General features: G+C 48.9%; 1 protein-coding gene across 10 annotated transcripts in view; it reads left to right on the forward strand.

Annotated features, from left to right (window-relative positions):
- The first annotated feature begins 22,862 nt into the window (after nucleotides 1–22,862).
- AZIN2 (antizyme inhibitor 2) overlaps nucleotides 22,863–25,230 on the forward strand; it is a 33,665-nt gene continuing 31,297 nt past the window's right edge. For 3 of the 10 annotated variants that reach the window (XM_067725353.1, XM_067725361.1, XM_067725363.1), the window contains exons 1-3: nucleotides 22,863–23,005; nucleotides 23,099–23,513; nucleotides 23,658–24,055. In XM_067725353.1, coding sequence (XP_067581454.1) covers nucleotides 23,951–24,055 — 105 coding nt within the window. In that variant the 5' untranslated portion in view covers nucleotides 22,863–23,005; nucleotides 23,099–23,513; nucleotides 23,658–23,950. Of the gene's footprint in view, nucleotides 23,006–23,098; nucleotides 23,514–23,617; nucleotides 24,056–25,230 lie in introns of all 10 variants that reach the window. The other 7 variants (XM_067725358.1, XM_067725354.1, XM_067725360.1 and 4 more) reach the window with 7 other exon arrangements.

Below are 25,230 nucleotides of genomic sequence, written 5' to 3' on the forward strand. Positions count from 1 at the left end.
CTGCTCAATTAAACAATCTAGTAGCACCACCTTCCTCTAAGTTTCTTGTGATGGGAGATAAATCCCTCGTGTTCAAACCACATTCATTTGGGTACTCTGGTACCTGCTGCTGAAGGCACCATATGGGACTTGGGCAAGTTACCTAACCTCTCTGGGCCTCAGTTTCTCTTTGCAGAGTGAGGATGATCATACCTGCCGCATAGGATCGTGGTGAGTATTGAATTAGCTGATGGATATAAAGTATTTAGCGCAGTGCCTTAACTATTACTACCTGCATCAAAACCATGGAGCAGATGCATTTGTCTCGGGAGAGGGTAGAGAGAGGAGAAGGGGAATGAAGCCTAAATAAGGGGACCCAGAACTTAAGGGGAAAGAGGTAGCCAGCAAAAGAATCGGGGAATGATTAGAGAGTTAAGAGGAAAACTTGAAATTTCATTCTACCCACCATAAGTTTTTTCATCTGGAAAACTCCTACTTTTCCTTTAAAGCCCAGTTTACTTATCCCCTTCTCTGTGAAGTCTTCCTGGGCACCTGACCCACAGCCTCACACTCTGAGTTAGTTGTCCTGATGCTCTGGCTCCCAGAGCACACCCTCCTTTTCTTGCACTTGTCATGATTTATTGTAATTTTCTGCTTTTATTGTGATTCCTGCCTCAGACTGCAAATAAACTCCCTGAGAGCAGGGGTGCCCTGACTGGAAATTTTGCTCCTAGTGTGGGGCCTCGTGGCCAGGGGTAATAATACAAGCTAACATTTAATGATTGATTACCCTGTGCCAGGCACTGTGCTAAGTGCTTTGCAAATATTTAATAATTTAATCCTCATGACAACTTTATAAGGTAGGTGCTAATATTAGTCCCATTCTTCAGATGAAGAAATGGAAGGACTAAGAGGTTAAGTAATTTACCCAAGTCATGACTAGTCTATGGCAGAGCTGAGCTGGACGACAAACTCAGGTGGCCTGGCTCCCTAGCCTGTACTGTTAACCGTATGCCACATTGTCTCCCATATGCCATGGGCACTGATAAATGTTTGTTGATTGAAATGATAAGAAGGAGTGTTACCAAAGCCAAAGAAAGAGTTTCAGGGAGTGCATTAGTCAGCTTCAGCTCAGTCATGCTGCAGTGACAAGTAACCCCAAAATATTAACTTACAGAAAAGGGTACATGTCAGTTGCAGGTCAGCTGTGGTTTTGTTATACGTCGGGGATGGTGGCTGAGCAGTCCCTATCGAGAACAATGCTGTTCTCAGGGGAGGGACAAAAGGTATACAGCTGTGTTAGAGATGGCTTGTACTAGTGACAGCTGATAGCGTGAATATCTTCCCAAGTCCATGCTCAGTGATGTCACATCAGTAGCTTGAAATCAGTCATAGTGGGAGCATTTATACTATAGAAATTGGCAAATATTTTTTCCCCTTAGAGAGCCTGTTGTTAAACATTTACCAGCCCAGCACTAAAAAAGGACAATGATGTTGGGTCTTAAAGCTTCTGCCCAGAAATGGCACAGGTCACATGCACTCACATTCTACTTGCCAAAGCAAGTCTCATGGCCATACTGCAGGCAATGAGGACAGGAATATACTTCTCCCACTGGGAGGACCCCAGTAGAAGGAGCAGTGACTATTCATGAACAATAATATAATCTGCCTCGTGAAGGAGTCAGAATGAGGACTGAGAAAAGCTCCTTGGAACTGGCCTCAGAGAGTTTGTCCATTGCCTTTAACAAGGGAGCAGTTTCAGTTAGAGTTTGGGGTGGAGGGTAGATTGAGGTGGGGGAGGTGTGAGTCAAGATTCCACATCCTTGAGGCTGGGCAGGGAAAGGACAGAGGCAGTGGGGAGCTGATAACCTGAGGAGTAGCCAAGTGTAAGGCAAGGTGTCTTCTAGAAAGAGGCAGGCTCTTTATCAGCCTGTCATTTTTAGTATCAACCAATCTCTTTCTGCAACTATGGTTTTTCTACCTTTATGCTTCATGCCGGGGATGACACTAGGTAAGGCAAAGAATGAAAGAAAGAGTGTCATTTGAGGATGCTAAAAGTTGAGGTCCTGGCCTAAGGAAAAAGAAAAACAGAAGAAACAGAATCCGTTCCCCACTGCCAGGACGAAGCATTTTCATAAATATGGGGGACCCTGGGGGTAGGTTGTGTGGGGAGTGGCAATGATAGGATTCCCAGACAGGTACGGGAAATCCTAGAGCAGATGAGGATCTATCACTTTTCTGGGGGCAGGATTGTGGGGTGAGAGGAGGGCAAAGAAAGCATAGGATCTCAGAGTCCCACCCCTGCCCCCAATTCAGGGCAAGACCAGGGACCTGAGACACCCTCATCGGCCCCCTCCTGACCCAGTGTGCTGCAGGGCATCAGAATGTGTAGTTGCCCATTGTGGGTTGGGGAGCGGTGGGCATGGGTGACCAGTGGACTAGAAAAGGCCTTGAGGGGGTTACAAGGAGCTCGCAGTAGGGACCTCTGTGGACTGATGACTGGAAAGCAAATGGGGACAAGGACAGCCCTGCATGCCCTCTTAGGAGGAGCCTAGTGTGGTGGTGAGCTGCCGCCACTGCTATTTTAACAGGCTCACAGTCCCTTATCTAAAACCAGATGTGATTCAGAACTTGGAGTTCTTTGGGACTTTAGACAAAGGTGACACGGGGCACAGCAGTGCGTGATGTAACACTGTTAGTGTGGTCCGGGCAGCCCCATGTAATGAAATACATTAATATTTCTTCAGTAAAATGTATGGGATGCCTAAAGATTACAGAGTCTCATATCCTTCAAACCAGACTGTCTTTCAGGTCAGATTTTGCTGTCAAGTTACTTTTGGTGCCAAATTTTCAAAGTCTTTCCTAGAGCAGTCCTGGAAGTCGGCCTGACTCCTTCCTTTCCCTCCTCCCCCTCCCCCAGATCCAAGTGGTCGGCAAGTTGCATCTGTCCTATCTCCTTAACACCTCTTGTGTCTGTCTCCTTCCTTTCATCTCTCCTTCTACCTCCTGGCTCAGGCCACCTTCCCCTCTCACCAGGATTATTGCAGCTACCCCCCTGGCTGACCTCCTACAACCTCCAGTTTCTCTCCCATATTGCCCTCAGAGGAGCTGCTCTAGAATGCAAACTTTTGGCCTGGCTGGGGTGTTCCATCAGAAGAGTGAAATGATTAATGAAAAATACCAGCAGAACTAAAGAATGTCAACTTTTCTTTAATGGCCCTGGGTATGGAAACATCTGTTTTTTGTTTTAAGTCTTTACTGAATTTGTTACAATATTGCCTCCGTTTTTTGTTTTTGGTTTTTTTGGCGGAGAGGCATGTGGGATTCCAGCTCCCCGACCAGGGATTGAACCCGAACCCCCTGCATTGGAAGGTGAAGTCTTAACCACTGGACTGCCAGGGAAGTCCCTGGAAATATCTGTTTGGAGTCCACTAAGCAGGAGACGACTTGCATGTTCCCAGACAGAGGTACAGGTAGCTCAGGACTCCCAAAGTTCCACATTAAGATGTAAGCTGCAGTTGCTGCACAGAAAGAGGGTTCTTCTAGGTGTGAGAAGCTCCCATCTCCCATTCTCAGGAGTCTGGTTCCCTCCTGGCTCCTCCTGACTGCTCAGGCAGGAGCTGGTTATGTGCCTACCTGGTATAAGCAACTGGTACAAAACACACATCTCCCACCTGCCAGACTGCACCCCTTCTTCTGTGCCCTTCTGGGTCTCCATAACCTCTCCTGACCTGGCACCACTTCCCAATCTCTGCAGCATGCTTGCTGTCCCTTTGCCACCCAAACCACAATGCTGAGATGTGGTTGTCTAAAGAACTGGCTAAGCCCAAGAGACCTAAACAAGCAAAGCCTTTCAGCTCACAGTGTTTTGAGGTCACTGTGGCCAAATGCTAATTTCCATAAACGCTGCAAGCCTCCCAAGAAAAGGCTTATGTTGTTAACAGCAACAAATACATGCTTTGGGGGGAATGCTGCACATTGGACACTGCCTGTGAGGAAACCCTTGTGGAATTAGCCAGAAGTTCTATTGGAAAATGATGACACAGAGCAGAGGGCACTGGGTGAGAAGTACTCCTAGAACAACAATTATTGAGCACCTATTATTTCTGGCGGTCAGAACTCTGTGGTCCCTGTGTCAGGGGCCTCAGGTGATGGTGGACACAGACAAGAGAGCGAGCACAGGATGGTAGTACAGTGTGATAAATGAGGTGGCTTGGCTAATTTAGTCATTCATTCATCTGATGCGTACTTATTGCGCTCTCCTGATATGCTAAGGACTGGGCATTTAGTGTAGACCAGGCAGGGATTCTCACTGCCCTGCTGAAGTTTATAGTCTACCAGACATGAGAGATATACACAATGTACTAAGGAAGCATTTAGTAGAGGTGAATAAACTAATCTGGGATGGGGATGGGGGTTCTGGGATAACTTTACAAAGGACATGACTCCAGAACTGAGTCCTGAAGGATGAGCAGGAAGGAGGCAGCAAAGAAGAAGCAGGAAGGGTGTTCCAGGCAGAGGGAACTGTTTAAGCAAAGGCCTCGAAGCATGAATCAGCTTAGTGCATTTGGTAAGTGCAAGTAGTTTGGTATGACTAAAACACAGAGTTTAAACTAAAGAGGGGCAAGAGGTAAGGTGAGAAGCTAGTCTGACAGGCACTATTTAATCTCAAAGGGTCCTGAGTTCTGGGTTCACTTGCTTGGACTTAGCCTGAAGATAGTAGGAGATACTGGAAGAGTTTTGAGTTGGAGTGTTTATTAGTTAGGAAACAGGCTCAGCTACTATAACAAAGACTCCAAAATAACAATGGCTTAAACAAGATAGAAGTTTGCTTGTCACTTATGTAAAAACCCGGGTAGGTAAGCCAGAGTGGGCGTGGTGGCTCCACAATCCTCATGGACCCTGGCTCCTTCCCGCCCATTGCCCGGGCATCCTTTAATGTACAGCTTCCTTCTAGTGGTCCAAGAGGGCGGCTCCAGCTCCTACCATCACATCTGCATTTCAGCCAGCAGGGAAGAGTAAAGGGGCTGTGGAAGACACACCCCTTCCCTTGAAAGGCATAACCTAGAACTTTCACACATCACTGTCATTCACATTGCTCCATCCAGAATGTAGTCACATGGCCACCACTGGCAGCCAGGGTGCTGGGAAACATAGTTTTTATTCTGGACAGACATGTGCTTATCTAAAATGTAGAGGCTCTGTTACTAAAGGAAGGATGGATGCTGGGGAAAAACTAGCTGTCTTCAACAGGGAGTGTTAATCCTATTTGCCATTTGGAAAGGTGTCTCATGGGTGGAGAATGGACTAGATGGTAAGAGGTCAGAGCCAAGTGTATAATCCAAATGGTAGCTACTGAGGCTTGAACCAAGGCAGACATCTGGGGTGTGGGAGGTGGACAAAAAAGGCCTAGGGGATATTTGGAAGTTGAATGGACAGGATCTGGTGACCAGTTGACTATACTTTTAATTTACTGTACTTAAGATAGTACTGTGCCTAGCACAGTGCCTGGCACACAGTAAGTGCTTATGAGTGAATGAATATATGAGGTGAAAGGGGAGTGAATGAGTGAGTGAATGAATGAGGTGAAATAGGAGGAGTCAAGAACAACAGTAATAATAATGGCTTCAGGAACTAGTTTGAGGAATATCAATACTTAAAGGTAAATATCAAACAGTTTAAAAAATAACATACCAGTTGTAATCTGTCACTCCCCCTTTCCTGATGGGCACTCCGCCCCCCCACCGTGATGTCTCCAGCTGGCTCCAAAACTTTCAGTCATTTTTAGTTTTTAGTGCAGTTTCTCTCTCTCTCTCTCTTTTTTCCCTCTTTTTTTTGGCTGCCCCTCATGGCATGCGGGATCCCAGTCCTCCAACCAGGGATCGAACCCGCGCCCCCTGCAGTGGAAGCGTGCAGTCCTAACCACTGGAGCGCCAGGGAATTTCCTAGTTTTTAGTGCAGTCTCTTGTTTGGGGGCATTAACTTGGTTTTTCCTTTTTCAAAGGTCAATCTCTGTTGGATTCAAAGTCGCAGCAGGCAGGACTGGTGGCGGGAGAGGAGATGGGCGTGCTGTGTTCTCTCTTCCTCCCTGCCCTCCGGTGGAGGAACAAGAAGGAAAAAAAGACTTGTTTCCTTTGGTGCCCCCAGCTGGCCCTGGCTGACCCCTCCGTGACTGCTTATAGCCAAGCCATGCTGCTAAAGGGCTCTGTGTCAAACAGCTTTCTCTGCCGGCAGCCTCGGGCTTCCGCCTCACGGCTCACCTCGTAGCCCCCGCCGGCCTGCTGCCCGCGGAGCTTCTACCCTCTGCAGCCCCAATCCCGGGGCCCGTGGACATGCGCAGAATCAGTCTTTCTTCCTCTTCTTGCCCAGTTGCCACCCGGTCACCTCCTTGGCCTTGTCTCTCCAGTGCCCTTTCCCTTATCTCGGTAGCACCAGGGCGGGTCGGCAGGTGCGGGGCTGAGCTGACAACTACGGGGAATGAGCGGTGAGACGCCCTCTGGTGGCACTCCGAAACGGATGAATAATTCCCTTGGCTCTGTTCTCATTATCTACCACTGTGTAATAAAGCACCCCAAACTTCACGGCATAAGCAATCAGCCCTTGATCATGCTCATGGATTCTGTGGGTCAGGAATTTAACAGGGCACCTGGGGTGCGGGGGGAAATGCTTGGGCTCTGCTTGCTATAGGCAGCCTCCAAGATGATTCCCAATGACCCCTGCCTCTGGGTCCGCAGACCCTTGTGTAGTCCCCTCCCACTTTGCATCAGGTTGGTCTGTGTGCCCAATAGCATATGGCAGAAGTGATATATGTCACTTTGGAATCTAGGTTATAAAAGATACTGTGGTTTCTGCCTCTCTCTCTTTTAAATTAATTAATTAAATTTATTTTTTATTTTTAGCCGCGTTGGGTCTTCGTTGCTGTGCGCCGGCTTTCTCTAGTTGCGTCGAGCGGGGGCTACTCTTCGTTGCGGTGCGCGGACTTCTCATTGCGGTGGCTTCTCTTGTTGCGGAGCACAGGCTCCAGGTGCACAGGCTTCAGTAGCTGTGGCTTGCCGGCTCTAGAGCTCAGGATCAATAGTTGTGCCACATGGGCTTAGTTGCTCCGCGGCATGTGGAATCTTCCCGGACCAGGGCTCGAATCCGTGTCCCCCGCATTGGCAGGCAGATTCTTAACCACTGCGCCACCGCCAGGGAAGTCTCTCCCTCTCTCCCTCTCTCCCTCTCTCCCTCTCTCCCTCTCTCCCTCTCTCCCTCTCTCCCTCTCTCCCTCTCTCCCTCTCTCCCTCTCTCCCTCCCCCCTCTCTCTCCCTCCCCCCCCTCTCTCCCTCCCTCCTCCCCTCCCTCCCTCCCTTTCTCTCTCTTTTTAAAAAATTTTGATTGACCTTTTCCCAGATTTAAAAATCTCAAGTGAAAATCATACTATTTCCCCCAATGAATTATAATACAGAGCATTTCCCAGCACATCCCAATAAGGCCAACAGAAATTACTTTGAACTTGGCACACTCTTCTCCCTGGGGAAACCTGGTAATAGTGTTGAAAACACTCTGAGGCTCGGCCTCTCTTTTGGATCACTCACTCTGGGGGAAGCCAGCTGCCACGTTATGACGACACTCATATATGGAGAGGCCCATCTGGAGAGGAACTGAGGCCTCCGGCTAGCCCCAGAGGAAGACTTAGATGACTGCAGTCCTAGGCAGACCGCTTGACTGCAACTTCATGAGAGACCCTGAGTCAGAGCCGCCCAGAGGGGCTGCTCTCGGATTCCTAACTGTCAGAAACTGTGTGAGATGATAAATGTTTGTTGTTTTAAGCTGTTACACTTTGGGGGTAATTTGTTATACAGTGATAGATAACTAATACATTGCTCCATGATGTCTGGGCCCTTAGCTGGGAAGACTCAAATAGCTGTGGGCTGGAATCACGTGAAGGCTGCTTCATTCACGGGCTGGTGCCTGAGCTGGGATGACTTGAAGGCTCAGCTGGCATTGTCACCTGGAGGGCCGACCTGTGGTCTGTCCAAATGGCTTGGCTTCTCACAACAAAGTAGCTGGGCTCCGAGAGGGAATGTCTCAAGAGGGAGAGTCTACAGAGTGAGTTTTCCAAGAGACTATGGAAGAAGTTGCAAGGTTCTTTTTGGCCTCGTCTCAGAAGTCACATGGGTCACCTTCTGCTGCATTCTGTTGTTACAAGTGAGTCACCAAGACCAGCCCACATTCAAGGGGAGGGGATGTGGCTGGCCCTCCTGATGGAGGAGTGATCAGATTACACTGCAGAAGACCAAGTGGGACAACGGATACTATGGTGGCCATAGTTGGACATAGCAGCCCGAGAGGAAACAATCCATCGATCCCTGCTCTGCCCCTCAGGGAGAGAGAGACACAGCCTGTGTCCTGTGAATAGTGCTGGCTCTGCTTAAAAGGCGCTTCCTACCGAGCCCTGAGGGGAGCCAGCAATCCTCTGAGCTTGGAAGGTGGAGTACTTCCAGCCTTTTGTTCTCATCTCTGGATTCTGGTGTTAATTCTATCTTTCTGGATAAACAGAGAAGGTCCCACCTGGCACCTTGTCCCACCAAGTTGCACTACCCTTTCTTTGCCAGCCACTGCAATTAGCATTTTTAAAAAATATTCATTTATTTGTTTATTTGGCTGCACAGGGTCTTAGTTGCGGCATGCAGGATCTTTTTTTTTTTTTTTTACTTGAGTCATGTGGGATCTAGTTCCTTGACCAGGGATCGAACCCCGGCCCGCTGCATTGGGAGCATGGAGTCTTAGCCCCTGGACCACCAGGGAAGTCCCTGCACTTAGCATTTTGCCTCAGTCTACCCCACACTCATCCTACTAGCTATGACCGCATTTTACAGAGGAGGGATTCATCTGGCCAAGGTCATGTAGCTGGAGGGTGGTAAGCAGGGACTTAGTACCCTGACCCCTAAGTCCCTGCTCTAGGGACCCTGGGATTCCAAAAAGCTTACTGGGTGTTGGAGCCTTAGCCCTGGTCTCCTCAGGGCCCTGCCAAGGATGAGGCAGGTGTGCGCAGTGTGAGACGGAAGGGTTGCCGGGAGGTGTTCAGAGAGACTTGGCTTCAAACCCCTGCCTGAGGGTGGGGGCTAGTTGTCAGGTGCACTGTTTGGATGAAAAGGGAGGAAAAGAGAGAAGGAGAATCGGCTTTTACTTTCTTCTTGGGCCTGTCCTCAGCCAGTGAGCTTTTTAGTGGCCAGAGGTGACAGCCCTGGCCTAAGACCCCTCTGTGTTTGTTGGACAAGAAGCCCCTCTCTGTCCTGGAACCTCTGGGTGGAGATCCTTCTGAGCTCATGGGGCCTGTGGATTCTGGGTCTTGGAGTGATTTCTGGCCTCGGTGAACAGGTCTCCCGCCAGTGTCCAGCCTGCCCTACCCCGCCACTTTGCTCCCTGCCAACCCCTACTTCCCATTATGCCCCACTTCCAAGTCCCCGGATGTGACAGTTCCCCGCACTTACTGCCTGCCAGGCTCATGTTGGGGACCCAAAGATAAATGAGATACAGCTTCTGTCCTTGGGCAGGTCAGAGTCCAGTAGAAGGAGAAACATGCAGAGTTAACTGGCAGATGTCAGGTGTCAACTGAAAAACAAAGCACACCCTAAAAATTGAGAATTATGTTTTATTCAGTGGACATACTGAGGACTAAAGCCCAGGAGACAGCCTCTCAGACAGCCCTGAGGGACTGTTTTGAAGAGGTAAGGGAGGAGACAAGATATATAGGAGTTTTGAAAAAAAAAAAACCCAGGTAGTCAGAATGTCAAAAGATTACTATTCTTTTTTTTTTTTTTTTAATATCTATTTATTTATTTGGCTGTGCCGGGTCTTAGTTGCAGCATGCGGGATCTAGTTACCTGACCGGGGATCGAACCCCGGCACGCTGCATTGGGAGCATGGAGTCTTAGCCCCTGGACCACCAGGGAAGTCCCAAGATTACTGTTAATTAAAGAAAAACCAGACATCTCAAGTTAATGAATTTAACACTTTTCTCTGCATGGGAAGAGGCAAGAGTCTGGGCTTATTGGCATCATCCTCGTGATATGCCTCTTAGCTATCTAGGGCCAGGATCCTGTTTTTCTCCATCCTGAATCCCCTCAGGGTACGTGGTTGGGGCAGTTGTAGTGGCCGATGGCTTGATGGCCACAACATCCTTTGTTTATTGGAATGGCAGGTGACATTCTTTGTCCACACAGTTTGCAGGGCACACTGAAAAAGGGTAAGACTCATACCGAGGTGAGAGTGCTTCACTCAGCAATAAAAAGGAACGAAATATTGATACACACAACAGGGATGCGTCGCACAATCATGTGGAACACAAGAAGCCAGACACAGAGTACAGACTGCCCGATTCCATGTCATGAAGTTCTAGACCAGACACAACTGTGGATTATGTGTTGATAGAAATAAGATCAGCAGTTGCTTGCGAGGAGGAGGGATCGACTGGGAAGAGGCATGGGGTGATGGCTGTTCTGAGGAATGTTCTGAGGACGAGGAATGAGGGTGAGGGGCAATGTGCGGTGATGGAAATGTTTTACACCTTGATAGGAGTGTGAGTTTCATGAGAATATTCGATTGTTAAAACTGATCAAACCTAAGACCTGTGAGTTTCATTATATGGAAATTATACCTGTGAGGAGCAGCCTTCAAAATAGCTCTTAGTGACCCCCACCTTGGGTATGCACACAACCTGCCACATTGTAGCAGGTTGGTCTGTGTGGCGAATAGAATATGGCAGAAATGATGGCGTGCCACTTTTGAGATTAGATTACAAAGTATGCTAAGATTCTGTTTGGGGCTCTGTCCCTATAATCACTTCATCTGCCAAGTGTTGAGCTTCCCTGTGGAGAAATGCACAAGGCAAGGAACCAGAGCTTCCTGGCTCTGTGAGTGGATCTTTCAGCCTTGGTTAAAGCCTTCAGATATCCGCAGCCTTGGCTGACCACAAACTCATGAAAGACCCTGAGCCAGGCCACCTAGCTAGGCTGCCTCCTGATTCCTGACCCTCAGAAACTGTGTGAAATAATAAATGCTTGTTGTTTGAAACCATTATGTTTTGGGAGTTTTTTGTTTTGCAGCTGTAAATGACAAATACGATATTTTGATACACTAAGCGTGGGGAAAACATCTTCTAAGGGCGCCTGACCCAGATGGCTTTCCCAGAGACCTTCAAGTGCTTGCTGTGACTCAGACTTCTGGGCTCCATCTCCACGATGGGGAAATGAGAGGGCTGAGCTCTGTCTAGACGTCAGGAACTGGCGTCTCCGAAATAGCCACAGCCTCCACCCATGCCCACAGCAGGAGCCAGCTGCACACAGCGCCCAGACCCACACATGCAGAGCAGAGAGGACTCCAGAAATGCTCCCCCCACCCCGCCGATGTGCACCTACCTGCAGGAATCCACTCGGGGCTCAGAAGCTAATAACAGCTACAATTTTTAGAACACTTCCTATGTGTCAGGTGATGTGCAAAGCATTTTGTGTGCATCTTTTAACTTACTCTTCCCAACAACCATCTGAAGAAGATATTACTAAACCTATTTTACAGTGGAGAAAACGTCATATTGTCAGGGTCATAGAGCTACTAGGGTGTGGCAGCTTTAGATTTAACTCCAGATCTGTCTAGTTCCCAAACTGGGAGGCGGGAAAGCAGCAGCCCCCGACCTGAAAATATTTTTCTCATCTATTGCCTGTAAGAACAAGCCGCACATTCTTCCATCAGACAAAAGGGCACAATCTCAACCCAGATTCCCCAGGGCAATGATGTCAAGAGACTGCGGAGGATATCTGAGTCACCAAGAGTCTCAGAGGTCATGGGAGTCACAGAGGAGGGAATGGAGACCCAGAGAGGAAAGTGACTTTTCCAAGGGCTCCTGCCCAGTGCTCTTTTTTTAAAAAAAATAAATTTATTTTATTTATTTATTTTGGCTGCGATGGGTCTTTGTTGCTGCCCTCAGGCTTTCTCTAGTTGTGGCGAGCGGGAGCTAGTCTTCGTTGCGGTGCCCGGGCTTCTCACTGAGGTGGCTTCTCTTGTTGTGGAGCACGGGCTCTAGGCGCGTGGGCTTCAGTAGTTGTAGCACGTGGGCTCAGTAGTTGTGGCACACAGGCCCTAGAGCACAGGCTCAGTAGTTGTGGTGCACAGGCTTAGTCGCTCTGCGGCATGTGGGATCTTCCCGGACCAGGGCTTGAACCCGTGTCCCCTGCATTGGCAGGCAGATTCTTAACCACTGCACCACCAGGGAAACCCGCTGCCCAGTGCTCTTTGCACCAAACTGCCCTGTCCCTGCCACACAGGAGGGGAATGGTTGCCACATGGGGGAAGCACATTGGGGTAAAGGGTAGCTTTGGGGTGGGGGAAGGAGAGAAAAAGAGAAGCCAAGGTAACAACAACAAAATGGAGATGTCATAATTTTGTCTTGGATCATCCCCACCGTGGCTAGGGTCTACATTAACCAGCATCACAGATGGACTCATTGAAAGCCTAGGCAGCCCCTGAGGACATCACAGAAAAGCTCCAAGAACAGGGCCTGGCCCGTGGCAGCACCTGATGAAAAGCACTGCGCCATCATTTGCTGTGACCCTGAGTCGCCTCATTCACTCATTCAATAAATATTTATCGACTATCTGCTTTGGGCTAAGTTCTGTTTTAGGAGCTTGGGATATTTCAGTGAACACGAGATCCTTGCCATTATGAAGCTTGAAGTACACAGATTTAATATATAAATTCTAAAGTATATTCTAGAAAGTGAAAGGTGTGTAAAAGAAGAAAAAGTAAGGAGGGGTAAGAGGACCAAGAGTGACAACAGTGTGTGTGGAGGGGGTGGGGTGAAATCTTTAAAAGGGTGATCAGGGAGGCCTCCTTGAGAAGGCTTCATCTGAACTTTCAAAAACGTGAAGAGGGTGAGGGTGTGCCACACCCAGAGTGGACCATCTGGATATCGGGAGGAAACGCGTTCCAGGCGGAATACACCCTGATGTATTTGGAGTGAAGGGGAATCATGTCTGCAACTTAAGACAGTTCCAAGAAAATAAATTATATGGATAGATAGAAATAGATATATAATATGTATGTGTGTATTTACATATGTAAATATAGTTGTATTTAGAGAAAAAGAATGATAAAGCAGTGTTAAAATGTTAACATTTGGGGAATCTGGGTGAAGAGGATATACAATTTTTAGAAATTTTCTGTATGAAATTCCAAAATAAAATATTTTTTTAAAAAGATTTATATTATTTAAAGAGGAAAAAAAAAGCATTCCAGGCAGAGGGAGCAGCTTGTGCAAAGATCCTTAGATGAGGGCTTCCCTGGTGGCGCAGTGGTTGAGAGTCCGCCTGCCGATGCAGGGGACGTGGGTTCGTGCCCCGGTCCAGGAAGATCCCACATGCCGCGGAGTGGCTGGGCCCGTGGGCCATGGCTGCTGAGCCTGCGCGTCCGGAGCCTGTGCTGCGCAACGGGAGAGGCCACAACAGTGAGAGGCCCGTGTACAGCAAGAAAACAAACAAACAAACAAACAAACAAACAAACAAGACCCTTAGATGAGAGGGTGCCCGGTTTGTGAAGGAGACACTCAGGGCACTGGCAAAGGAGATACAGATGGAACCCAGCTTATGATGGTTCGACTTACAGTTTTTCAACTTTACGGTGGTGTGAAAGCGATACACATTCAGTAGCAACGGTACTTTGAATTTTGATCTTTTCCCAGGCTCTCAATGCGCGGTACAATACTCTCTTGTGATGCTGGGCAGTGGCAGCTGCAGCTCCAGGTCAGCCACGCGGTCCCCAGGGTAAACCATACATACACTTACAGCCATTCTGTACCCACACAATCATTCTGTTTTTCACTGTCAGTACAGTGTTCAATAAATTGCATGAGGTATTCAACACTTGTGTTAGATGGTTTTGCCCAACTGTAGGCTAATGTCAGTGTTCTGAGCATGTTAAAGTAGGCTGGGCTAAACTATGATGTTTGGTGGGTTGGGTGTATTAAATGCATTTTCAGCTTATGATATTTTCAACTTATGATGGGTTTATTGGAATGTAACACATCCTAAGTTGAGGAAGAGCTGTAAAGGGAATGCATCGGTGTTTATTACTTGCCTAGAATGCCTCCTCATTCTTCAGGTAACAACACCCACTTTTCCTTTGAGGAACTTCCCCTTCCCCACTCTCCTTCCGTACTCATCCCATCTCCCAGCTTGGCTGGAGATGCAGGTCCGGCCGATCAGAGAAGTGCACATCAAGCAACAGGGCCAAGGAGACAGAGTCCCGGGGTCCAGGGCTGGCGGATGTGGTGAGAGCCAGCCTGAGGAGGAAGCCAACTCCATGGAAGGCCCAGCTGAGACCTGAAGCAAAGTCAGAGTCTGAACTTTTATCCCTTGGTGGCTTAGTTACATGAGGCAACAAATTCCCTTTTTGCTTGAGCCAGTTTGAGTTGGATTTTCTCTTACTCGCAACAAAAAACGTGTTGACTGATCCCAAGTGTTAGGGTCAGCCTCTCTGAGGAATGGACATTTAGGCAGAGACCTGAAGGATGAGCAGCCGTTGGTCGGATGAAGAGGCAGGGAAAGCATTCCAGGAAGAGGGACCGGCAAATGCAAAGACCCCAGGAAAGGAAAGGGCAGTGAAGGTTTGAGGAGCTGCAGAAAGGTCCAGATGGTGGTGGCAGGTAGAGTGAGGAACCTGGAACTTGGTCCCTGATGGAGGGTCTCACAGGTTTTGTTAAGGATCTGGGATGTTCTCCCAAGAGCCATGGGAAGCCATTGCAGAGCTTAAAATGGGGATTGACTTAACTTGCGTTTGGCATTGTTTGCATTTTAATAAGAACACCGGTGGCAGTGTGGGACTAGATTGGCAGGAGGTAAAAGTAATGAAGGGGGATCCCTTAGAAAATTATTGCAGACCTCCAGGCTAGAGATGATGACAATTTAGAGTGGGGCTATGGCTCTACAGAGATTGGTTGGATTTTGTGGTGCTAGGCCCCAAAGATGCCCCCAATGAACCGTGCCTCCCAATAGTCATGCCTTGTGTAGTCTCATCCCACATTGAATCTGGGACAGCTCTGTGACCCACTTTGACCAGTAGAATGCAGAGGAAGTGACACTGTGCCTTTCAAAGGCAGGAGGTCTGGTGTCCATGCTATAGAGGACTCTGCTATGTGGTCTCTGTGAAGGGGTTTAGCCAAAGGACACAGGGCCTCTCACGGACACCAGGCAGGGCAGGAACCCTCAGAGACAGAGGCAAACACTCTCTGCCTCCCTCTGGAGAAGATTCTGCTGACCCTGGCTCTGACCTGTCACCTGACCACAGTCTCTGTGTCTCTGGTCAGTTAACTGGAGGCATATGGACGCTGTGTGGTTCTATTGGCAGTGGGGCAAGGGAGCAGGATCCCTGAGGTACAGACATGGCTGCCTGTCTCTACTCCACCCTAGGGTGAGTGAGCAGTTTTCAAAGGGAGAACATGACACTACAGCAGTTTAGAAAGAGGCCCAGCTTGGGGCAGGCTTCCATGACTCAGTGCTCAGCACACTGGCTCTGCCCCCGTGAAATCCCATGGGGTTGGAATGGAATTCCACCACCCATCCCCTCATACTGCATGGACTCTCTTCCTGAGCCTCTGCCTCCTGCTGGGTGTTCCTCAGCTCAGGTCCCAGAACCTCCCTGTGGGGCTGCTTCTCCCATCCTGTCCCAGCAGTATCACTCTGACACATTTCTGAATTTTCTCCTCTGGGCCCCTGCACCCCCAGCTCAGGGTCATAATACTAGCAGCTACTACTTAGAATACATTTACTAATGTTATGTGCCAGGCACTAGGCAAGAGCTTCTACATGCCCATGAATTCCTTACACCAATTCTAGGAAGTAGGTACTCTTATTATGTCCATTTTACAGATGAATAAAGTGAGGCTCACACAAGATAAGTAACTTTGCCAAGGTCACACAGCCGGTGAGTGTGGCCCCAGAAGATGGAGTAAAGCTTATATACCCATGAAATTTGTTCTCTTGTTATCTAGAAACTGTACAGCCATTCGGCTAGCCCAGGTTGGTTTTTGCCCCGCCCTACTTCCCTGCCAGAGAGGGGATGGGGGTAAGAGGCTGACGCCCTTTTTCAAGGGTACACAGCTTTGACCTCTTTACCTGCTGTGCTTCAAGTTCGTTTAGGGCAAGGGTTCTCAAAGTGGGGTTCCTGGGCCAGAGCATCAGCATCACCTGGGAACTTGTCAGAATGCATATTCTCAGGCCCACCCAGACTTACTGAATCAGAAACTCTAGGGTGGGGTCCAGAAATCTGTCATTTAGCAAGCCTTCCAGGTGCTCCTGATGCACACTCATTTGAGAATCATTGGAGAATGCAGAAGATCAACACGCTTTTCCATTCTATGCCCAGGTGGCTCTGGCGACAGCAGCTGGCCAAGGTGAGAATTTTCATTCGAGTATTTTTTATTTTTTTATTCGATTGTTGTTGTTGTTGTTTTCTCAACACATTTGTCAGAGATGCCTCAGGGTTGGCGAGAGAGAGTGTGTGAATTCCTTAATTGTCGCACCTTATTATTGTTTTTTCACATATGTGTTCCGCCTAAAAGAGAGTGAAAATAAACATAAAGAAATCCCAAGTACCAAATGCAGGATCTTAGCATCCTGTCTGTCTAGGGAAGGGGTGCAACTGTAATTCCACACTCAGTCGACACACTCAAGCTTTGCCTTCTTGGTGCCCGGTCCCGGGCTGGGCTCTGAGGCACAGACTGGGCCTCTGTCCTGCCTGCTTCTGTGTCAGGGGACACAGACACCTCACTAATAACTAGAATTGGGGGGTTCCAAGGGCTGTGGTTCAGGGTCTGCTCCAACACGACTCTGGACTGCAGCATTTCAAGTTCCTCACCAGCGCACAGCCCTGAGTTTGGGTCTAGGCTCTACCACCTACCAGCTGTGTGACCTTGGGCAAATCACTCAGCCTCCCTGGGCCTCAGGTTCTTCCACTGTGAGACGAGAGTAATAATTCCCACCTTGCAGGCTTGCTGTGAGGATGGAGGAAATGTATGTAGCGTAATGGTGCCACTCACTAGCTGTGTAACCTTGAGCAGGTGTGTTAGTCTCTCTACCTTGCTTCCTGCTCTGTAATACCAATAGCACGAACTTCATAGGGTTGTTGTGAGGTTAAAGGTTATATAAATCAAGGCTGCAGAATAGTAAATACTCTGGCAATGTTAGCTGCTCTTGTTATTATTAAGCACACAATACAGTGCCCGGAGCACAGTAGATGCTTAGTAAATGGTGGCTGCTGTTAGTGCTTAGTTTCCATCTTAATGTGAAGACAGGTCTGACCTAACAGTGCCTAATGCTGCTTTCAGCTTCTGGTTTCTGGTTACTTCAGGGTCTCCATCTCACTGATGCCTTCAGGGAGTTTGCAGTGCTGACTTGGGGTTGGTGCCTTTTCTGCCAATCCATCTTGTGTCTGACTCTGAATTCCAGCCTCTCTCAGGTCTTCCTGCTGTTTGCACTTGGCTTGATCTTGAGGTAGGAGGTAGATGGGCTCCAGGCTAGACATTTACAACTGGCCTCCTGTTCACACTACCTGGGATGAGAAGAAGATGGGCTCCAGGCTAGACATTCATTACCAGCCCCCTGTTTACAGTTCCTGAAGCAAGAGACAAACGGGCTCCAGGACTACGTATTTATGACCAGACTCGTGTCCATATTTCAAGATCTGCACCTCGATATAAAACCAGCCACAGAAATAGGGTAAATAACCAGACGGGACATTTTTATGGCAGGGACAGAGTGGGACTAAACCCTGTTAAAAGATCAATAGGTCATACATTTCCCACCCTTGGGCCAAGGGAAACATTGCACATGCGCAGAAAGGCTCCTTGGGGGTCAAAAAGGAGGGGCCACCACCCCATAACATGTGACGCTAAGGCCATCCCATAGGCCTCTGGGCTGTAATCCATCTTGGAAAAAAGCTGTGCACACATGTTAGAGAGGGTCCTAAGGCAGGTCAGGTGTGGAAAACGAAACCAGATAATTGGCCAAAGGTAAACAAAGACCCGGAAGATCTGCCCTATATAAAAGACTTCACTGCCTCCTTACTGCACTCCTCCTCATTAGGGAGGACGCCCACACCCTTGCTCTCCGGGTGTGCATCTCTGCCTTGCTTCTGTCGTAACTAAACAAACTGTGCTCTCCCACTTGTTGTTGCGCTATGTGTCTAATGATAAACTTTGTACCTGTTTTTACAGTTTTTGCCTCCGTGAGAAATGCATTTTTCACTGGGTGCAAGAGCCATGAGGTGTGGTAGCTAGGATTCCTGGTTTCCCTCCAGGCTACCCAGGTTCAATTCCTGGGCAGGGAATTAAGATCTTGCTTCATGCCACCACTCACTGCTGCCTCTCTGAGATCAATCTCAGCATTCTTTGTTCTGGAGTCATGCCCTCTTCCTGGGACCCATCTCACAAGCATAATGTCAGTCAGACGTTAAGTTAAGTCCCAGCTCTGTTACTCACTAGACAAAGGATTTAATCACAATTTTCTCATCTGTAAAATGGGACTAATGATGCCTATCTTGCAGGGTTGTCTAAAGATTAATTGCAATCATGCATTCAGCATGATGCCTGTCATACAGTGGGTGGTCAAAAAATGTTTGTTTACTTCTCTGTCACCTCTCCCTATGGAGTAAATCCCATAATCCTTCTGAACTGGTTTCTTTACTTTCTTCTTTACTATTTTGACTTTATTGGGGGTGGGAGGAAGCAACAATGTACCAGACTAAAGACATCTTCCTGTCTCCTTTGCAGCTAGGTGGCGCCATGTATCTATGTTTTGGCCAATGATATGAAAGGAAGTATTGGGTGCTGGTATGGTGTGAATTGTGTCCCCCCAAAAGATGAGTTGAGTTCTAACCCCCAGTATCACACAATATGACTCTATTTGGAAATAAGGTCTTTATGCCAGTAATCTAGTTAAAATGAGGTCATTCGGGTGGGCCCTAATCCAATACGACTGAAGTCCTTATTAAAAGGGGTAATTTGGTCACAGAGACTGACATGTATACATAGAAGATGATGTGAAGACACAGGGAGAAGAAGATGGCCCTGTGACCGGAATGATACAAGCTAAGGAATGTCAAGGATTGCCAGTGGACACCAGAAGCTAGAAGGGGCAAGGAAGGATTCTCCCCTAGAATTATCAGAGAGAGCATGGCACTGCCAACACCTTGATTTTGGAATTCTAGCCTCCAGCACTGTGAGACAATATATTATTTTAAGCCACCCAGTGTTTGGTACTTTGTTATGGCAACCCTGGGAAATTAACACGTGTGGAATCTGGGGGTGGCTGCTTTCTCCTCCCTGGAACGTGCAGGGTTGGTGTTTAAAATATTTAGGAATCAGTATGAAGATGGGCACTGATCAATCAGAAAGGACACTGGCCGTGAACAATTTTTCTGGTCACACTTGTGTGTACTGGTTAAATATTAGCCCTAAGAATGTGGCTGGAGCTCTTGCAGCCATTTTGGACCATGAGGCTAGAAGCCAGTCAGTGAGGATGGCAGAGTTGAAAGAGAGGAGGCACCTTGGTTCCTGATGACCTTGTGGAGCTGCCATACCAGATTTGGACAGCCTCCCTCCAGTGTTATACTACATACATAGCAGAGTAAACCTGTTTGTTTATGGCTCTATTACTTTTGACTTTTCTGTTTTCCTCAGCCAAACCTAAATTTAACAGATATCCAATCTTACAAAGTACTGTGAAGCCCAAATAAATGATGAACAGGAAAGTATTTTACAAACTCTCCAGTTCTATGCACACGTAAGGCATTTTTGTTATTGCAGTGTTTGTGACTAGACTTATGATTAATTTAAGAATAGATTGGGGCTTCCCTGGTGGCACAGTGGTTGAGAGTCTGCCTGCTTATGCAGGGGACACGGTTCGTGCCCCGGTCCGGGAAGATCCCACATGCCGTGGAGCGGCTGGGCCCGTGAGCCATGGCCACTGAGTCTGTGCGTCCGGAGCCTGTGCTCCGCAACGGGAGAGGCCACAACAGTGAGAGGCCCGCGTAACGCAAAAAAAAAAAAAAGAATAGGTTGAAATTGACAGATATGATCCTGGTCAAAGATCAAAGACTCTTTGTCCTGCTTCAGCAACATGTTTTTGAGGGCTCTGCATGGCATCCATCGATAACAGTGGCATGAGAGACCAGCAGCAGAGGGGCCACCAGACTTTGGGCTGGATGCCAACAGGATGACTTTTTTTGAGCTGGGGCCTGAATGCTCAGCTACTGGTTGGCAGTTAAGCATGAAGGTTAAGGGTCAGGCCAGATGGGTTTAAATCTGAGCTCCACCCTTACTTGCTGTGTGACTCTGGATAAGGTACTGAACTTCTCTGAATCTCAGATTCCTTATCTGTAAAATGGGGATAATTATAGCCCTATGACATAGGGTTGTCATGGAGTTTCAGTGACATCACATACCCAGTAGGGAAAAAGATAAATCAACAGCTTATTTGTATCCAGTCCAGGAGACAGATTTTTCTGCTCTGACTACCAACCCTTGACAAATTACAAATGGACAGATTGGATTATGGTTTGTTTCTTTTTACCTTTAGCGATTCATTCAGTTAGCATACTGAATGTGCCTACTATGTACCAGGTAATGAAAAGAGCTAGTGAGGCAGACTTAGACCATGGCATCCAAATAAAGGCAGCTCAAAGAATGACTTAAAGAAAAGTATAGCCAGTTTGTTTGGGTGCCTCTCCCATCCTCTTACTATCATCTTTTCTTGAGGGCTCCCTTTGAGGTTTCTGCCATGGCCATCCTTATCTACCCCCTCCCATTCAGTAGATGCTTATTCTTAGGAGGACTTCAGTCATTAATTCACACTATGGTGCAAATGACTACAGATCTCTCAAAGAATGGATCTCAAATGACGCCTCCTGTGAAGGTGACTGCCTACTGAAAGTCTGTTCCTAGCATAGAAAGCAAGAGTGTTCAAGGCAGAAGAGCCCAGAGAAATCATTCAGTCTGAGCCCTCTCAGTTCACAGGTGGAAATCAGGCCAGGCAGATGTGACCCTGGTCTCCGCAGGATGATCCAACAAAGGACTTCCAGCAGTTATGTGGCCAGGCTGGGTGGGGAGCAGAAAATGGCTCTTGCAGACTCCATGGTCACTGCTCTATACCATCTGTGTGCTGAAGATGCTTTGATTAGGTTGTGCAGGGTGCCCTAGGGAGATACTGATGCAGAACAAGAAGTGCCTCTGGCTTTCAAGAAGCCTACAGCCTGACAGGGGATATGAGCACATATGTAAGGCCAAAAGCTCTTTGGTCCCACTGATTTGAAATGCTGCCTTCATTGTGACCAAATTCTCCAATATGCACAAGACTGTTCTAAACTCTGTTCTGTTCTAGCACTGTCTTTTCCTGCACCAGCACCATGATGCTTTAAAGACCATAGCTTTATAAAATATCTTGATGTATTGTAGAAGACGTCCTCTTCTTTTTCAAGAATGTCTTGGCTGTTCTTGTACAATTACTGTTTCAGATGAACTTTTGTATTAGCTTTTGAGTAGCATAGATATTGAATCTTCCTCAGCACTCTTTTTAAAAAAAAAAATAAATAAATTTATTTATTTATTTTTGGCTGCGTTGGGTCTTCGTTGCTGCGTGAGGTGTTTCTCTAGTTGCGGCGAGCAGGGGCTACTCTTCGTTGTGGTGCACAGGCTTCTCATTGGGTGGCTTCTCTTGTTGCAGAGCATGGGCTCTAGGCACGTGGCCTTCAGTAGTTGTGGCATGCGGACTGAGTAGTTGTGGCATGCGGGCATACTTGCTCAGCGGTATGGGATCTTCCGGGACCAGGGCTCGAACCCATGTCCCCTGCATTGGCAGGTGGATTCTTAACCACTGCGCCACCAGAGAAGTCCCAGCACTCTTGTTTATGCCAGGCCCTGGGTGTTCTGAGGAGCCAGGCACTCAGTTGCTGCCCTTGGGAGCTCACAGACTAGCTGGGAAGTGTAACCAAACAAGACGTGTAAAGCAACAACAGGAATCTCAAGCTACGGGTAACAAAAGCCAAAAGAGTGAGGAGTCCACACAAATGTAAGTGCTGTGAGTTCCATTGTTCCTCTGGCTAGGGAAGTCATGGGAAGCTCAACAGGGGAGATGACATACTGGACTTTGATGAATGTGCAGGAGCAGGAGTTCAATAGGTATAAAAGAGAAGAAACGCTTTGAGTTGAGGAAGTCAGAGAACGCTTCTTGGAGAGGGAGACATTTTATTTGAGAGGTAAGAGTTTGCCAGATCCAGAAGATGGGATGAAGGGAGGGATTGCCCTGAGCTGGGAAAGCCACAAGAAGGATCTTTGAAGACATTTCATCTGGGTTTTGAGTTGGAGGATGCTGGAAGAGGCAATTAAATAAAAATGATTTTATTAGAAAAGTAAAACAAGGAGATGACATTTGACCTGGGCTTCCCGGGATGAGTGGGCAATTCACCAGATCAGAGAGGAGAGGCACCGTCGAGCTGAGGTAGTCACAGAAAAGGCTTCCCAGAGCAAATAAAAAACCTCCTGGCTTCCTGCCCACTCTCCAAGATCTAATATCCAGGAGCTAAGCGTCCCACCGCGTAGACGCTTGGGGTTCTGAGCTAGCAGGCCTGCAGTTGAGATTTCCCAGCGTAGGGTAGCGGCAGAGGGGTCTCTGTAGGACTGAGGATCACGTTTGCGGAGCCGGCTAGCAGGGTTGAATGCTTTATGTCGGAATCGACCAATGGGATGGTGGCACCCAGTTGCCAGGGCTACGGAGGGGGGGCCGAGCGGAGGAGGGGCCTGAGCGCCAGGGGCGGGGTCTGGGGGGCCTATATAAGTGAGCGCCGGGCGAAAGGTGGGGCGTGGCGTCGGTGGCTGCTGGGCGGGAGGGCGGCAGGCCGCGGCGCCCAAGCCGGAGGAAGCTAGCGAGCGGAGGCGCGGAGGTGCCGTTTCACTCGCTGGGGGGACCTATGGGTCGAAGCCGTGTAAATGCGTTTTAAGGCGAGTGCGGGGGAGAGGCTTGGGGAGCCTCGGGAGCGGGCGTTCTTGGCTCCAGTGCTGACCTGCTCCCTGGCCCCTCTTGTCTCCTCTCAGCAGGGGCCTCGGCTCCGCGGCTGCCACTCCTCCGCGGGGTGCTGCACAAGTTTCGAGGTCACCGGCGACCCCCCCTAGCAGCGTGCCTGACTCTGGCCCCGCGAAGGAGCACGGGGCTTGGTAAGGGGGTTTGGGGGGGGCGGGACCTCGGCCCTGCACTCAGGAGGGCTCACCCGGACAGAACCTCAGCCTTCAGTTCTTGCCCGGGAGCCCTCGGCCATCACCCACCACGTGGAGCCCCCACGCACGCTTACCGTCCTAGCACGTCAGGACCAGCCCGGCCCCTCTTTACAAACGGTTAAACTGAGGCTCCGAGAGGGGACGGGGCGTACCCAGGGTCACGCAGCAGAGAGCGGTCTCGAACCTCAGCTCTCAGGCTGAGACTCCTTGGTGGGACCACCTGCAGCCACTTTAGGTGGGCGTGGTCAGGATGGGGGCGGTCACCTGGAAACTTCCCCACTCGGCTTTCCTGCTCTTTCTCTCTCATTCTTTCCCTTTAAACCCAAACCCTAATTTCAGAACTGGAAAGGATCTCCAAAACAATGCATCCATTTTACAGATGGGGAAACTGAGGCTCGGAGAGGCAGTGACGTCTAGGCAGATAATGCCTTGTCCCAGTCCAGGATTCCTGATCGTCCTTCTCCTTCACTCCTCCCAGTGAACCTAAGCTCCCCAGGCTTGTGCTGGGGGCAGGGTGTGACAGGAGTGGGCGCCCTGGCCTGGGGAGGTGAGGGGTGCAGCTGACGCCAGCCCCCCAGTGGCCCCCTCACTCTCCTCCAGCAGTGTGTTGCATACTTTCTAAGGCGCCGGAGGCAGCGGCAGCTCCATCCAGCCCATCGGCTCCTCCTCGGCATGGCTGGCTGCCTGAGTGAAGCGGACTTCGTGATGGTGGAGGAGGGCTTCAGCACCCGAGACCTGCTGGAGCAGCTCACTCTGGGGGCCTCACAGGCCACCACGGTGAGGGCCTGGGAGTGGGGATGGGTCTTCTGTTCTCCCAGCAGGCTCAGCTGCCTCCTAGGGCCCACATCTGATTCTTTCACTTATTTGGTATTCATTCCTTTCTGTTTGTGAGAGACGTCTCATTTTTTCTCCAAATTCCTGGTCCTTGCCCCCATACCTGCCCCTCCTGTGTTCCCTGCCTTCATGAACAACACTACCATCATCTACGCAGGGCTCTAGGTCAGAAACCTGGGAGTCCTCACTGCCCCTCCCACACCTGGGCACCCCCAAACTCTGTGAATGCAGCCTCCTTGAATTACCCTTCAGTACGTTCTTCTGAGACCTCACCGTGAAGTTTAGGCCTCATCTCTCTAAAACTCCCTAACCTTTTCCCTGCCTCATCCCACCCCTTCCAACTCTATCACAGCCCTGCTCAAAATCAGAATTCTTGGGCAGTTTCCCACTCCCTACAGGGTCCAGGCCCCTCTGCCTTCACAGCCCCTTCCTGGCTTTTCCCACGGTGTGTATTATGCTCCATCAGAGCTGAGCTACTCTGCTCGCATTTCCCGAGGATTCCATGGGCTCCATCATCACTCCTTTGCCCAGGCTGTTCCCTCTTCCCTTCTCCCAGCCTCTCTTGCCTCTTACCTATTTCTGCTCATTACTTATTACTCATCCGTGTCACCTTTTCCTGATTGCCCCAGGCAGGTTTTATACTTTCCTTCTCCATGGCCCCCTCTGCATTTTGTAGAAACTCCTGCTTAGCATTGATTGAATGGGCTTGTAATTGCTTAAGGGGTTCTTTTGCAGGCCCAAGCATACTTAGCATACTTGCATAGGTATGCTTGGTCAGACACCAGGGGGGCATCAGTAAAAAAGTGTTGCATAAAAGGGAAACTGAGTCCCAGAAAAGGTTTAATTAATGTGGTCTCACCAATGGCCTCATATGTGTTCAACCCTCAGTAAACAGCTGTCCTCAGGCATGGGTTGCAGTAGCAGTGGGACTACTTCAAGTCTTCTTTGAACACCTAAATGCGAAAGGCAGTGGCTGTAGGCTGTGGGTCTTCAAGGAATTTATCTTTTTTTCTGGAGAAAACAGTTGTCTATATACACAGAGTTCTGATATTTTGGAAGCATGTGCAAAACGCAGTGGGAGCATTAAAGGCGGAGTTGCCTTATTGGTTTGGGGGAAG

Source organism: Pseudorca crassidens, chromosome 2, assembly GCF_039906515.1.
Source record: "Pseudorca crassidens isolate mPseCra1 chromosome 2, mPseCra1.hap1, whole genome shotgun sequence".
Classification (NCBI taxonomy): domain Eukaryota; kingdom Metazoa; phylum Chordata; class Mammalia; order Artiodactyla; family Delphinidae; genus Pseudorca; species Pseudorca crassidens.